The 16969-nt window shown below is 37.8% G+C and overlaps 1 protein-coding gene across 1 annotated transcript; it reads left to right on the top strand.

The window, feature by feature from the left end:
• Positions 1-288: 288 nt before the first annotated feature.
• LOC118281518 (uncharacterized) lies at positions 289-7001 on the top strand. The gene has a single exon (XM_050695864.1). It carries the CDS (start codon positions 1461-1463, stop codon positions 6672-6674), a length of 5214 nt encoding a protein of 1737 aa, XP_050551821.1. The 5' UTR covers positions 289-1460; the 3' UTR covers positions 6675-7001.
• The last annotated feature ends 9968 nt before the right edge of the window (positions 7002-16969 follow it).

Below are 16969 nucleotides of genomic sequence, written 5' to 3' on the forward strand. Positions count from 1 at the left end.
AGTTCACAAAAATTGGGCTTGAGAAGTGTTATTTTTTATAAGTACAGTCCCGAAACAACAATTTGTGGATCACACAAAGAGGTGCTCCTTGCGGGAATCGATCCCGCTACACCTTGTGCCGCGCCAGCCATACAGTCAAATTTTCTGTGAGGCCGTGGTATCACACACTTTAAGAGAAGGTTCTTATCTAAGAAAAAAGAATAATATGTTTGTAAGACAACTATATATGAATTGAAACTTCGAATGCAAAACAAAGTACGCGGTGTGTTAGCGCCTGATGAATTTATGTCCGCATCATGAGTTCTAGCGAAATCCATGATTTTATGTTATTGCGGGTGAAATGTTTTTTCTACGAGGAACGACCTACCTTACATTTTTAATATTATATAGAATCCGACTTCTCACAGCGCTTACGAGCATTCGACACCCTTTTTAAGACATTTTTAGTTTTCTACATAGTTTATACATATTTTTGTAAATAGAACGTACCGCGATTAAATTTAGTATTGTTATACATAAATCAGTGCGTTTTATTGAGCACCAAGCTCCAGTGTCTCGATAATAGACATAATTTGGTGACCCCGACGTGATCGGTCTCGTGAGAACATTTCCGAAGTACCAAGGCCACGTAGGAGTATCGGTCAGCACAGCGCCGCAGCCATCAGCCGGTCAGCACCGCGCCGTATCCAGTCTTCGGAAGCTACGCTCATACTACATTGTTGCTGGAGAAGTCCATTGCAAGATCACAAGGAGTACTTAGCACCGCCGGCTATTGACGAAGTGCAGCGTCACGCCGCAGCGCAGCAGGCCTTCTCTGCAGCTAAGTGCCCATCCTTAATTCCTATATCTCCCTATAAATACACAACCTTTTCATTTCGCCTTCATAACGGTTTCCACGCGTGCAAGTTCATAGGTTCAAAGTTCACGTATTGCATTGCGTCATATTTTTCGTTATCGTTACAATTTCATAACTAGTTAATAATATTGACTTTTTCCAAACAATTATATATTGTTTACTCCTAACTTAACTTGGTTTCGTCAACATTTATTTTGATTTCGTAGATATTTTTAGATTTCAAGTGTAGTTTCTTTGTTTCAATTTTCTCAACATACCTCACATACTTAAAAATTATTATAATTAGATTATTTTCTCCTAAGAATTAAATTCCAAAGGCTGCCGCGCCTATTTAATTCGTTTTAGTGATTATTCCGCCGAATATTTCAGGCTTGCCCGAGGCTCCCGTACGTCGTTGGCGCCGTCGCCCTGCGCAGCGCGTGCGCCGGCTGCGGCTGGCTACCAGCGGACCGGTGCCTGCGCCTTCGGCCTCCCGTGCGGCAGAGACCACCAAGCAGGGGCGTGAGCTTATTTTTCATTAATTTTGTTGTTTTAATTCGCGGATTCTTCGTTCATTAATTTTAACCTTTTGTTACTTTGACCTTTGTTTATATAAAACAAAATAATGGGTTTAGGCGATGATACTAAAAACTTAGCGGAATTGAATACTAGACGCAGTTCCGTTAAAGGTCAAGTAACAAAGTTTAGAAATTATTTAGAGAAAATATCGCGGTTTGACACATTTACTACAACTCATAGGGCGGAACTTACACTTAAACTTAGTAAATTCGAAAACTTATCTTTAAAATTCGATGAACTGCAGAGCCAAATTGAAATTTTGAATTCAAGCGGTTTAAAGGATGAGCTTCAGGAACGAGAAAATATTGAAGGGGAATTTATAAGTAATATTGTAATGGCTCAAGAGTTGTTACAGATGCATAGTAGGGATGAAGGCGTCCATGATTCTAGTAGCACCCACAACATAACTCATTGCGCTATCGAGCACAACGAACTAGGCTTCAAGCTTCCTTTGATACAGGTATCCAAATTCGATGGATCTTATTTGAAATGGATGGAATTTCGTGACACTTTCCGATCTTTAGTTCATGAAAATAGTAGAATAAGTTCAGTGAATAAATTTCACTATTTGATTTCTTATTTAGAAGGTGAAGCCGCAAGAACCATATCAAATCTTGAAGTATCTGATAATAATTATCGGGAAGCTTGGAACCTATTGTTGGAACGTTACGATAATAAACGCTTATTGATCACTCATCATCTCAATGAGTTGTTTAACATTAATTCTATAAATAAGGAATCAGAAAGATCATTGCGTTTCTTGGTCGACCACGTGACTAAAAACTTGCGGGCTCTTTCCAATTTAGGACAAGCCACGGAACACTGGGATGTCCTAATTATTCATCTAGTTGCTTCTAAGGTAGATCAGAATACTTTTACAAAATGGGAGGAATACCGTAACGCGTTGTCGACAGATACACCTACACTTAAGGTTTTTTATAAATTTTTAAATGACCGTGCGAATGTACTTGAGTCTTTACAACGCAGCAAATTAGATAATGCGAAACCTAATCACGATAAACTCCGCCCAGAAAGCCGTTTGAACAGGTCCGACCACAAACGTCATAATAAGGCTTACGCTTATGTAAGTAGTAGTGTACCATCGCTAAATCAATCCTCGTCACATCCTTGTCCATGCTGTCATGCTGATCATAAAATATTTGACTGTCCGGTGTTCAAGGCAAAGAGCATAAGTGACCGTATTAGCGAAGCAACTAAATTAAAATTATGCCTTAACTGTTTAAGGTCGGGTCATCCTGCATTTAGGTGTCGCTTGGGTCGTAGTCGCGAGTGTAACAAGAGACACAATTCTTTACTGCATCTTCCTACAGATAATGCACCTAGTACTAGTACCAATAATCATTCTGAAACATTAATGAACTGCAGTAATCAAGCTAGCAAATGCGCCCTTCTTTGCACTGCATTGGTTCAAATTGTCAACCCAAAGACTGGTGAATCCGAAACAGTGCGTGCCCTACTTGATTGCGGCAGTCAGTCATCTTTCATAAGTGTAGGCCTGAAACAAAGGCTATCGTTAGAGGACTGTTCTATCAACGCTACAAAGGTCATAGGTTTTGGCAACAATGATGCAGGTACAATAACTGAATATTGCGTTGCCCAATTAAAATCTCTGAACTCATCTCTAAGCATTATTTCTAATTATTTTGTTATGAAGGAACTAACAGCGTCTATTCCCAATTCGGTAATTGATATACGCTCCTTTAATATACCTAAGAATGTCATTTTAGCTGATCCCAAATTCTATCAACCTTGTTTCATAGACATTCTCATAGGCTCAGATTTATTTTGGGATATTATAGGTTGTGAGCAGATGTCATTAGGACCTAATCATCCTAAGTTACACAGTTCTAAGTTAGGCTGGCTAATTGGTGGTCCCCTACAACCTAATCAACCCAGCAACAATATTAAATGTAATCATACACTTACTCATCTTTCTAGTCGGGTAGATTTAGAAGCCGATTTGAATAAATTTTGGGAACTTGAGGAAATCCCGTCAAGGCCATATTTAAGTGAAAGCGAGCAGGTATGTGAATCCCATTTTTTGCAGCACACCTCTCGTTTAGAAAACGGCAGATTCTCTGTCAAGTTACCCTTAATAGACTCACCGGATTGTCTCGGTGACTCCTACACTATGGCCAAGAAGAGGTTCTACAATTTAGAACGTAGATTTAGGAAACAGCCAGACGTTAAGTCACAATATGTTCAATTTCTTAGAGAATACGAAGAGTTAGGACATCTCTCTGAAATTACAATAAACAATTTTAATTTTAATCAATGTAATTTTTTGCCTCATCATCCAGTTTTTAAGGAAAACAGTGAATCAACCAAGATACGCGTCGTGTTTGATGCATCGGCTCGCACGTCCTCTGGCTTTTCTGTCAACGATATTCAAATGACTGGGCCTCAGATTCAAGACTCTATTTTCTCCATACTAATTCGTGCTCGTTTCTATAAGTATATTTTAGCAGCAGATGTAGAGAAACTTTTTAGGCAAATATTATTGGACGAGACGGATCGAAATCTTCAGTTTATCTTATGGAGAGAAGAAGAGAGTAAGCCCCTCAGAACCTTGCGACTGAATACTGTGACTTATGGGTTCACAAGCGCAAGTTATTTAAGTACGAGGTGTCTGTGGCAGTTAGGCGAGGAATGTAGTGATCCATTCATTAAGACTATTATACAACATGATCTATATGTCGACGATTTAATTACTGGCTGTAACTCCGAGGAGGAATTAAAACATATTCAGAAATCTGTATCGCAAGCCCTTAAGGCTGGTTGTTTTAACCTTCGAAAGTATAAATCGAACTCTTCTTGTGTTCTTGAAGCTTGCTCAAAGGGCTCTTCAGACACGCTTATCATTAGTGAGTCTTCTAATGCTCTCGGTTTAGGATGGAATTCTAATACGGATCAGCTTCATTATTCATTCGAAATTCCTCCTATTGGCGTTGCCTTTACCAAACGTTATATTTTATCCACTTCCTTTAAAATCTTTGACCCACTTGGTTTTGTGAGCCCCTGTATTATCATTCCAAAATTAATAATGCAGCAGCTTTGGCTCGAGAAGGTGGGCTGGGACGAACCTGTTTCCGTAGAAATAGAAGAAGCTTGGCGTAAGTTTGCTCAAAATTTATCTTGTCTTGCGTTGTTTACAGTGCCCAGACGGGTTCTATGTGACTCACCAGTAGTTACAGAGCTACACATATTCAGTGATGCCTCCCAAAGAGCCTACGGCGCTTGTATCTACGTGAGGTCTATCGATGAGGCAGGTACTGTGCATGTTAACCTCTTGTGTTCCAAATCGAAGGTGGCACCGATCAAGCCTTGTACGATACCTCGGTTAGAACTGTGTGCTGCTCTGCTAGCTGTTCGACTCTGCAAGGCCGTCGTAGATTCTTTGAGGTTTCCAATTGCACGTAAACTGTTTTGGTGTGACTCCACCGTAGTCCTCGCATGGCTGCATACAAGTTTCAGGAGTTTAAAGACTTTCGTAGCAAATAGAACAGCAGAGATCCTAGAATCATCAGACGTGTCTAGTTGGCGTTATGTTCCTACGTCTGAGAATCCTGCTGATCTTGTATCACGCGGCGTTTATCCCGAAGAGCTCAAGGATCGTAGTCTTTGGTGGTCCGGGCCTGAATTTTTACTTCAAGATGAACTTTTTTGGCCTACGTTACCTAACAAACTCCATGACGAGTCAGAAATTCCGGAAATAAAAACCGTAATGGTAACCAAGTTGGACAACCCATCAATAATTCCGTTTCTAAAATATAGTAAATTACATAACTTAAAACGCGATTATGCGTATGCATTAAGGTATTTTTATAACCTACGTAACCCTAAGGCTAGGCGTTTTGATTCCCTAGATTTGCAAGAGTTACAAAACTCATTTCACCTGTTGTGTCGTAAGGCTCAACAGGAATCTTTTCCTATAGAGTATGATTTATTGCACAAAAATAAGGTCATTAGCTCAAAATCACCCATTTTATCACTTACACCTTTCATGGACACAGATGGGTTGATTCGCGTTGGTGGTCGACTAGATGCCTCGACTCTCCCATTTGCTAGTAAACATCCCATTTTACTACATTCCTCTCATCACCTTACAAAATTAATCTTTGAGCGGGAACACATACACAAATTGCACGCTGGCCCACAGCTTCTACTAGCTAGCGTCAGGCAATACGTTTGGCCTATTAATGGTCGACACCTCGCTAGGAGTACGGTGCACAACTGCATCACTTGTAGAAGGATTCAGGGCAAGTCTTTATCACCCATGATGGGGAACTTGCCATCACAGCGCGTTACGGTAGATTTCCCGTTTCGTAGTGTTGGTGTAGATTTTGCTGGACCCTTTTATGTTACAAGCAGAAAGGGACGTGGAGCTAAGGTCACAAAATGCTACTTATGCATTTTTGTTTGCCTGAGATACAAATGTGTACACTTGGAAGCGGTCAGTGATCTTTCCAAGGATGCTTTCATTCTTACTTTGCGTAGATTTATATCTCGACGGGGCAAACCTATTGAAATTTTTAGTGACAACGGCCGCAATTTTGTAGCTACTGCCAAAGAAATTAGTAACTTTTTAAAATGTAATCGCAAGGTTATTACTGAGTTAATGAACGAAGAGGAAATTAAATTTATATTTACACCTGCTTACGCTCCCCACTTTGGTGGTATCTGGGAGGCCGGAGTTAAATCGGCTAAATTTCATATAAGGCGTGTGATGGGCAACACACACTTAACTTTTGAGGAAATATCCACGTTATTCGCACAAGTGGAAGCCATATTGAATAGCCGCCCTTTTTATCTTATGTCCTCGTCTCCAAATGACCTCCTTTTCCTCACCCCAGGGCACTTCCTGCTTGGACGGCCGTTGACTGCGCTGCCTTCACCGAGCCTGGAACACTGCAGCTCCAACCAATTGAAACGCTACCAGCGACTGGAGCAAATCCGGCAGCATTTTTGGAGGAGGTGGCAGAACGAGTACTTGGCTGAGCTACAGCAGAGGTCAAAATGGCGCACCAGCGACACTCCACTGAAGGTCGGCGACGTAGTACTGCTACAGGAGGAGAACCTTCCCCCATTATGTTGGCGTATGGGCCGAATCAGCAAGCTCTTTCCTGGTCCTGATGGAGTATGTCGTGTAGCGGATGTCCAAACCACACAAGGATGCTACCGAAGGCCCTTCAGGCGACTCTGCCCCCTGCCAGCGACTGAGCACCTAATAGAGAGTTAAAAGTCCGGAGACTTTTAACGGCGGGGAAGATGTTAGCGCCTGATGAATTTATGTCCGCATCATGAGTTCTAGCGAAATCCATGATTTTATGTTATTGCGGGTGAAGTGTTTTTTCTGCGAGGAACGACCTACCTTACATTTTTAATATTATATAGAATCCGACTTCTCACAGCGATTACGAGCATTCGACACCCTTTTTTAGACATTTTTAGTTTTCTACATAGTTTATACATATTTTTGTAAATAGAACGTACCGTGATTAAATTTAGTATTGTTATACGTAAATCAGTGCGTTTTATTGAGCATCAAGCTCCAGTGTCTCGATAATAGACACGGTGTTTGCTCATACTCGTATAATTTGTAGTGTAATATAACTATATAAAAATAAAACATTGAAAAGCGCTTTCCGTAAACACTTTAAGCTTGAAAAGCTCTTATAATAGCCATGCTTGCAACTGCTAACAGCATCACCCAATAAATTGAAGTTTTCTCATATACTCGTAACTTAATAGTGGAAAATTTTAACTTTTCAATACTGAAACTTCGTAAATCTGAGTTTTGTGACTTATTCTTTGTACGGTTTTAGTTAGTTTAGTGTTATTCGTTTTGTTCCCTGGTAGGGTAAATTACTATCCGGAGCTGCGGACAACCTAGCTGGTTAACGGGGCTCCGGTTCGAAGAGCTAGAATAGGAACGGAGTGGTTTTTAGTCAGTAAGAGTCTGACACTCCCTCTCGCGTCACCCAAGGCATTGTAAAAAAGTTCCATTGTCTCTGCTTACCCCCATGAGAGACAGGCGTGAGGTTATATTTGTATGTGTGTGAAAAAAGGTCTCAATAAAAACAATTTTTAATTCACTATATTTTTCATTGATACATCACATCAACAGCCCATAAGAGGCCACTGCTGACCAAAGGCCACGAGAAGATTTGAGCATTAATAACCACCCTTGCTCTATGTGGGTTGGCGATTACAAAATTATAATTAGAAATTATACTTAAGCCCAGGTTTTCTCACAATGTTTTCCTTCACCGTTTGTTAGTGGTGTCTAAATAATCTTAGAAAGTACTTATAACTCGGAAAACGTCACACCGGTACGGTACTTGCCGTCGGTAGATTTCGAACCAGCATCCTCATCAATGAGAAGCGGGCATCTTAAACCTCCGGCCCACCACGATATCGTCATCATTTATCGATACACCTACGTTTCATTGATACACCTACATTTTAACCACAGTCCCCCTCAGGCTAGCATCAAGCTATAATGTTTACTAAACACTGCTTATTTACGAGTGTAACTTAAGTGCAGGTGCACTTAACATGAACTATACCATCCCTGAGTTACCCCAACGACTACCTATTCAGTTTATCACCCGTTTTATTGTTACCTAAATAATCATAAAAGGTAGTGAGCCTTTATGTTCATATATGTTTTTTTTTGAGACAGGAAATCATCCAATGGCTTCTTCCAGTTGGATGAGACGGGAGAGGGTTAGACTCTTACTGACTATCTACCTCGTTTCTACTTCTACTTCTAGCAGGAGCCCCAGTAAGCTGCGCAAAGTCGTGGGAGTGTGGGAAGTGTGGGAGAGCCATGCTCCGACACGAATGGACCGGCTCGACCGGAATGATACCACGGCCTCACCGAAAACCGACGTGAAATAACGCTTGCGTTGTGTTTCGTTGTGTGAGTGAGGTTACCGGAGGCCCAATTCCCTCCTTCCCAATCCCCGATTCCTCAACAACCCTTAAATTCCTAACTCCCAAAAGACCGGCAACGCACTTGTAACGCCTCTGGTGTTTTAAGTGTCCATGGGCGGCCGCGATTGCTTACCATCAGGTGATACGTCTGCTCGATTATCGGCGTGTTCCATAAAAAAGTCGTCCGCAACCCTGTCGGCCATCGGCAGAGATAGGCGATCCCCTATGCCTGGAGTGTCTCCTACAGCATCCGGTGCGTGAGAAGGACCGTCTCCTCACGCGTTCCACTTCCTTCTACGACCGTAGACGAATATTGAATTGTATTTTCTAATAAGCGTTACTCATATAGTTAGACCCAACTGCACGTCCATGTCCGACTTCGATTCTCTGTAAGGTTTTTCATATTTATTTATTTATTTCAACTCTTACAACTAACATTACAGGTAAATTATATAACCTAATGCGTTAGTGAGGCCTTTTATAAAATATTTACACTTACACAAGAACTAACTAATAATAATAACTCTAACAATACTGTATGGCACTTAACATATTCACTTAACACTAAAACTATATCTACTACTATATACTCGTACTATAACATAATATATGTATATAAAAAATGATAATCTATCAATAAATTATTTATTTACCATATAACTTCGTAATAGAGTTTAAAAACCTTTAAAGTTCAATTCTTAAGCTACACTCCTATTGCTACGCCTCGTAGCCCGCTACGAAGATTGCTACGACTTCGTAGTAACTGTAGCAGTGACGTCACAGCTTAACGGGTCCCTTGAGTTTAACTGCGGTTAGCCAGATGCTGGCTAGCGGTTACTAAACTTAACTAATTGACAGTATTCCGACCCAAGAGACTGTTCTATTAGCTTGGTTGCGAGATCGATTCCCGATCAGTACAAATATTAGTAAAGCCTATTTGTACTAATCTCCTTATAAACCTCCCTTGAATTGAGGGTTAGTTACAATAAACATATGTGCGATGTGTAGGTCCATCTTGTGGCCAAGAAATTGTGTTCTATTTAATATCTACATTTTGGTACTATAAGTTGTTACATCATTATTGATATTAAACGTAAATCTTAAGTTATTCAACCTAGTATATGGGTACTTTGGAAAAGAAATCTAACTTTTACTATGATAACTAGTTAGACTATTGTGTAATCAAATTAAAATTAGTCTAAATATTCGATTATCTTTATCAAAATAAACGTGAAAGTAATCAAAATGTAATATACCGAAATACATTTTATTTAAATAGTAAAAACGAATCAGAAAAAAATCTAACGTTTTTATCAAAGCAAACCAGCCTTATTATAATTTTTTTTATGAAGATTTAGAAGTACATACATACATACATATCGTCACGCCTTTAATCTCCGAAGGGGTAGGCAGAGGTGCACATTATGGCACGTAATGCCCCTGTGTACACCCACTTTTCACAAATGTATGTAGTAAGTCCCATGTAATAGGTGGTGAGCCTATTGCCATATACCGGGCATATTTCCAGACTCCGTGCTACCACTGAGAAATTTTCGAAAAACCGAAAAAAGCCCAGTAAAGCCCTTCGCCCGACCCGGGTATCGAACCCGAGACCCCTTGCCCGGCAGTCGCACTTGCAACCACTCAGCCAACGAGGCAGTCATTAAGATTTAGAAGTGTATTATACATATAAAAGACGCTTTTTGATTTTTTGCGTCTGATCGTTTCCTTTTTGCCAGCTGTCAGTATGCTATTTACGTCATTGGTTAAAAAAATACACAATGCATAAATATACTATACGTGATAACGAAAAAAACCCCGAATGACGTTTCATTGCAAGTTATATCTCTAACCGCCAAATGCTTGTCATGTTATGTTAGGCAACCGACAACCATCGTTTTTATCCCGAGAGATAAGCAACAAATAACTCTTTTAGCAACACACCCACTACATTTTGACTTTGATAACATGATGACTGCACGGGTAGTGGGTTCCGCACGAAGCAACTCCTTGTGTGGTCTACGGTCGACAAAATGTTGATTCTGGTCTGGTTGTCACGTGTACGAGAAATTTTTTGTTAAATGATAAATGATAAATGATAAATGATGATGATAAATGATATTTATTTCTGTAAATAGATTATAAAATAACACTTTTACACGTCAATATTTCAAATAGCTAGATGAGGCCGGCATTTCCTATCCGACTACTCTGAGAAGAAATGCCGAAACAAACTCAGAGGTCATAGTCTCTTTTAAAGTCCAGACAAAATCAATTAAAGATGTCGGAGAACCGTGCAAGTTTATTCTGTAGTGGTCTTTTGAGGAAAGAACCACAGCAGTTTGAGCGGACCTGTTCAGATGGCAGCACGCATGTGTCAGTTTACAATGAGCTCAGCTGACGGCTGTTGCTGAATGATCCGACGAACAATACCTACCAAAAGAACATTTGGGTAGGCCACGCAAATACTCACACTGTCAGAATATAATTAACTAAAAGTGAAATGACTAGGCAAACTCTCGCACGGTCCTCAAACTAACAATTTCAAAAATAATATGTGAAAACAAAAAAATATCGAATGATATTAATGTATATCATGTCAAATTGTATAAAAATGTAACTTGTGTTACAAACATGTCAACATGACCTGTGTGGACATTATAGCGGCTCACTCCCAAGCCTGACTATCATCTAAGTAGTCTTTAATTTTATAAAAAGCTTTACTATACAGTTTTTCTTTAATAACATTTTTAAATTTATTCAGGCTCAAACTTTGAATATCGCTGGGAATTTTATTGTAAAAGCGTATGCATTGACATCTGAACGAACCACTTATTTTCTTAAGTCTAGTAGTGGGAACAATATATTTGTTTTTATTTCTAGTGTTTATATTATGTATATCACAATACTTTTTGAATAAATTAATGTTTTTGTGAGCATACACTACATTTTCATAAATGTATTGAGAAGGAACAGTCAATATATTAATTTCTTTAAATAATTCCCTAAGAGAGTGCCTCGGACTAAGATTATAAATTGATCGAATGGCTCTTTTCTGCAGCACAAAGACAGACTGAATGTCAGCAGCATTTCCCCACAGGAGGATACCATATGACATGATACTATGAAAATAACTAAAGTATACTAATCGCGCTGTATTTACATCGGTCAAATTTCTAATTTTTTTAACGGCATATGCTGCAGAGCTGAGTCTTTTCGACAACTTATCTACGTGTGGAGCCCACTGTAGCTTAGCGTCCAGAGTTATACCTAAAAAGACAGTTGAATCTACAGGGTCCAACTCCTCGCCCTTGATTAGCACGCTGGTTTTCACATGTCTAACATTTGGTGTTGTGAATTTAATGCATTTAGTTTTTGATTCATTAAGTAATAAATTATTGGCACTAAACCAGCGTACTATTTTTGATAGAGCACTATTTACATGATCACTGACTAAGTGTCCACGTTAGAGTTTAAACAATAAAGATGTATCATCAGCAAACAGTACTATCCCATGGTTATCCTTCACAAGGTAAGGTAAATCATTAATATAAATAAGAAAGAGAAACGGGCCGAGAATTGACCCCTGCGGAACACCCATCCTAACAATAGACCCGGAGGAAACTTTTCCGTTAATGTCGACTCTCTGAATCCTATCACTCAAGTATGAAATAAGAAGATCCAGAGAGCTGCCCCGTATTCCATAATGGGATAGCTTCCTGATCAGTGTTTCATGAGAGACACAATCGAACGCCTTGGATAAGTCACAAAAAATACCCAATGCGTCGGCCGAGTCCTCCCATGCATCATAAATGTTATTAAGAAGTTCAACACCGGCATCAGTTGTTGAACGACCCCTTGTAAAACCAAACTGGTTTCCATGTAATAATTTATTTCTATTAAAGAATCTTTGCAACTGATATAGAATAATTTTTTCAAAAATTTTACTGAATGTAGGTAGTACTGAAATAGGTCTAAAGTTAGTGGGGTCAGAAGTACTACCCGATTTAAATAACGGAGTTATTTTACTATTCTTCATGAGATCAGAGTGCCAAGCACGAATAACTATCGCATTCGTAATGTAAACGTATCGAGATGACGATACGTCATGAGACGTTAACGGAGTGTGGCAGCACGAAGCCTATTCTTTCAACTATCGAGAGCTCGCATCGAATTCGATAGTGACGTCATGCTAATGTAAACTAGAGAAGCAGCCAAGTGAACGATTTGAATGACTTATTGAGCATAAAGATATCGTCTGAAAACTAAATTAAATTTATATATATATTTCAACCTTTGTCTACACGTTTTATGAAATAATATTTATTAAATAAATATTAATTATGTGCAAAAAGTTCTTAAAGCGAGTTAAGAGAAATATAACGTGACATTATCTATGAAAAAAAAAGTACTTAGTTTCATAAATTTATAATTTTTTTTATGATTTCCGAACGTCGTATTTGACATCACCGCCGACATTTGTCATTTGCCGGTTGTTTGTTTGTTATTTTATCTTATGTAAATGTACGTAAATAAGATAAAATAACAATAACAATTTTAACATGTTACATTTAAAATGAGGATGATTCAACTCCAATATGAGCTAATGGTGGAATTTATGCAAAAGTAAGTAAAGATTTCTAAATGTTTCTTTGATTAGCCCTTTTTTTATGTGATGGACAATAATTTAACGGAGATTTGTCTAAACCCTCCCCGGGGTGGCAGTTACTAGTGGTTTGCACCGGAGCGAAATCTGACGTACCGGCGAAATTCACTCACATTCAGGGTGATAACCGGTGATGAAAACCATTAATTTCAAATCAAGTTTTTATTAATTGAAAAACAAAACAGAATAGATAATTGGATTTCAACGAACCTTGAACTCTTTGGAAAGCTAGTAGAAAGTGAATGAACCACATAAACGGCCAGGAGCGCTTTGAGTTGATGACCGAAATAAATAATATCATTCGAAAGAAGCAAATCAGTAAATAAATTATCTTAATTATGTATTAAATTAAAAACTGATGGTTAATAAATATTTCTATTATTTTAGTAGTATTGAAAAATAATATTTTTTTACATAAACATATTCCAGTTAGATATAATACAATCACTGGAGTTTAATCGGTTAACAACCGATTGATTTCAATCGAGTACTTTTACCGGTTATTCTCCGGTACTCACTGCTCCGGTGCAAACCCCTAGCAGTTACATTCAGGCTAAATGGAAGGAGCCATTCAGGCAGCAGCGGATACTTAAACAATGTTTGTAATGTAATATTTAATGTATTATCTTTTTACAGATTGGAATATTTGTGGGACCAGTCCAATATTTCTGGGAGCAGTGGGCCTACTGTATTCCTACCACACCACTCACTGTTCCTCACGAAGCCTACCCTTCGTCAGCGCCTCCACCAATACCACCGATCCTCCATCCGAGGAAGATAGCTGGAATCCTCCACCAGTGAAAAACCTAAAGAGAGTTTGATTAAAATGTGTATAGAGAATGACAAAAATGCTATTCTAAGGAGCATGAGAAAAGTTATTATTTTTTATTAGTTGATTATTTTTTATAACTTACTGTTAATTTTATATTTATTTGAATTTTTATGTTATTTTAAAATATTATCAAAATATTGTTAATGGCATTGTATTTATAATAATTATTCTAACTGTGTCAATACTGTGAATGTGGTGCATGTCTATAAATTGGCATAAGCACATGATCTTGTGTCTTCATCTTGTTTTTCATTAATGTCTTATAATAATAAGTAAATAAATTATATATTATTCAATCGAGTACTTTTACCGGTTATTCTCCGGTACTCACTGCTCCGGTGCAAACCCCTAGCAGTTACATTCAGGCTAAATGGAAGGAGCCAGTCAGGCAGCAGCGGATACTTAAACAATGTTTGTATTGGGATTAAGATTAGGATAAAATAGTTAGTTATATATGTATATATACATTTTATTAACTATAAAAAGAGGATTTTGTACAAAAAAGTAATAAAACACTTGAAATAACTATGGAGTCTATTTATTCTGTCCACCAAAATGTTTTTTAGTAGTAGTTTACTTATTTCCTATTACATCCTTCGGCACGAATGGGCTGGCTCGACCGGAGTGATACCACGGCCTCACAGATAACCGACGTGAGACAGCGCTTGCGTTGTTTTGTTGTAAGAGTGAGGTAATCGGAGGCCCAATTTCCCCCTTCCTAATCTTACCAATTCCCGGTTACCCAACAACCCTTAAACGTATTCGTTGTTGTTGGTACAATCGTGGTTAACGATCGTAAGTACTTGTTGTAGGTACTTTGTTGGTACAACGACGGTCTTGGCATTTTATAAAAATCACTGCAAGCACTCACTGACTTCACAATATAATAATTTTTGTATTATTACAAATTTCGATACCTTTCTCACCGACAAATTCTCAGTGACAAATGTGTCGACTCGTTTCGATAGCCAGCTTTCGAAATTTACATTACCGTACGTCAAAAGCTCGTTCGTGCTTCCAATTTGTGTCAAAATGTTCTAGGTTTCGATACCAATACGATACGATTACTATACGATAGTTGTCAAAAACATTCGTGCTTGCGACACTTAGTTCCTTTTACGCACGGTAGGGGCGCTGTTCAAATCTCATAGAAAATTCTTTCGATTGCGATACGAATACTTTCTCGATAGTTTTCGTGCTTAGCACACAGGAAACACACCACGATCGACACAGTTATTAAAGATTAGAGCTAATACGGGTGCTACAATATCTATTACAGAGCCGGTAATGTACACAGAATTACCCCACAGATCTGCAGTCTTTTTCATGTTCAAGGTATGGAACGTTTTGACAATATCTGTATAATCTATGTGTTCGAAAGAGAAGCCTAAATTGCAAGCTGCAACATTTTCTTTTAGTAAAGATTCTGCAACTGTGGGAGATGAGTTCAAAGACTTAGTAGTGGATACAGGAACGTCCGAAAAGAAGTTTTCAAATGCAGCTGCGACTTCTGCATCCGATTTAATTACATTATTATCAATTATAAGACTAAATTCACTACTCTTCTCTTTAGACCTCCCTGTTTCACTGTTAATAATACTCCAGGTCGTTTTAATTACATTGTCACTGTTTTTTATTTTAGAGCTCAAGTATAACGATTTTGCAATTGAGCAAACTTTTTTAAATAATTTAGAATATTTCTTTACATATTCACTAAATTCAGTTGTATTAATATATGTTCTCTCGTTATAAAGTTCATATAGGCGTTTCCTACTCTTATAGATGCCAGTAGTTGCCCATTGATTGAAAGACGCATTGCCATGAGCTGGTATGGTTTTAGGTGTGAAGGTGGACTTAAACTCGGTATGGTAAATGTTAAAAAATTCATCACACAAGTTATTAGAATTTTTATTCCTTAATAATAAAGGTATTTTGTCAGTGAGTTTAGATTTGAAAGTTTCAATGCGTCTTTCAGTCTTTGGGTTAACAATAATATGTGGTTTCGACACTTTATTTACTTTATTTGTTATTGAAATTAATTGTCCACAATGATCTGAATCAAGCAATGATATTATTTGTTTATTAGTTGGTACAATGTCAGTATAAATATTATCTAGGCAAGTGGCACTAGTAGGAGTTATCCTAGTGGGCTCCAGAAACAGGTTCGTGAGGTTAAATGAGGCAAATAAACTTACAATTTTTGTACTTAAACTAGAATTTTCTAACAAATTTACATTAAAATCGCCACAAGTAATGATGAATTTATTTGAACTACTGAGTTTATTTAGTACTTCATCTAATACTGTTTCAAAACAGTCATACAAACCAGTAGGTGGTCTATACACACTTAAAACAATAAACCGCTCTAATTCCACACAGGCTATTTCAACAGTACGTTCAACAGAGTAACTAACTATATCCTTGCGTTCTTTAAATTTAAGTTTGTTGTTTAGTAAAATTAGTGAACCACCATGTATAGCGTTCTCCCTGCTGAACGAGCTACCAATCTGATGATTACCAAAGTTGAACATTAGTTGATGAGATTTCAACCAATGCTCAGTAATGCACATAATATCAATACTATTACAATTTAAAAATAATTCTATTTCTAATTCCTTACTCAAAAAACCTTGTATATTTTGGTGAACCAGATTGATAACATTACTGTTATATTTGCAAGAGGTGGACTCTCTTGTCTTATTTTTTAATTTAAATTATGGGGAATGTCAATACTAATAGAATTATTTTGAGCTATGTCAATATTTGAATGTTGCTCAATAGGAGCAACCTGTTTAGCCAAGTTTTTAGCTGTTATATTAATAAAATATGATAGCGACACAGCTATCTGTCTTAAATAATACCTGGAAAGATAGTACCTATCTTTCGTCAAATATACATGTTTACCAACATAATTGTTGGTGTCAATAATATGTACATTTGTGTAATTGCATAAATTATAATTTATGCAATTACACATTGCAACATTTAATTTATATCTATGGTTATTTTCTTCCTGCGGCAAGCTATTGCTGTAAGGTAATGTAAACAAAATTATTTGCTTTAGTTTAAGTGCTACAAGTGAACTATGATATTTAAG

This window comes from Spodoptera frugiperda, chromosome 9 (assembly GCF_023101765.2).
Source record: "Spodoptera frugiperda isolate SF20-4 chromosome 9, AGI-APGP_CSIRO_Sfru_2.0, whole genome shotgun sequence".
Taxonomy (NCBI): Eukaryota; Metazoa; Arthropoda; class Insecta; order Lepidoptera; family Noctuidae; genus Spodoptera; species Spodoptera frugiperda.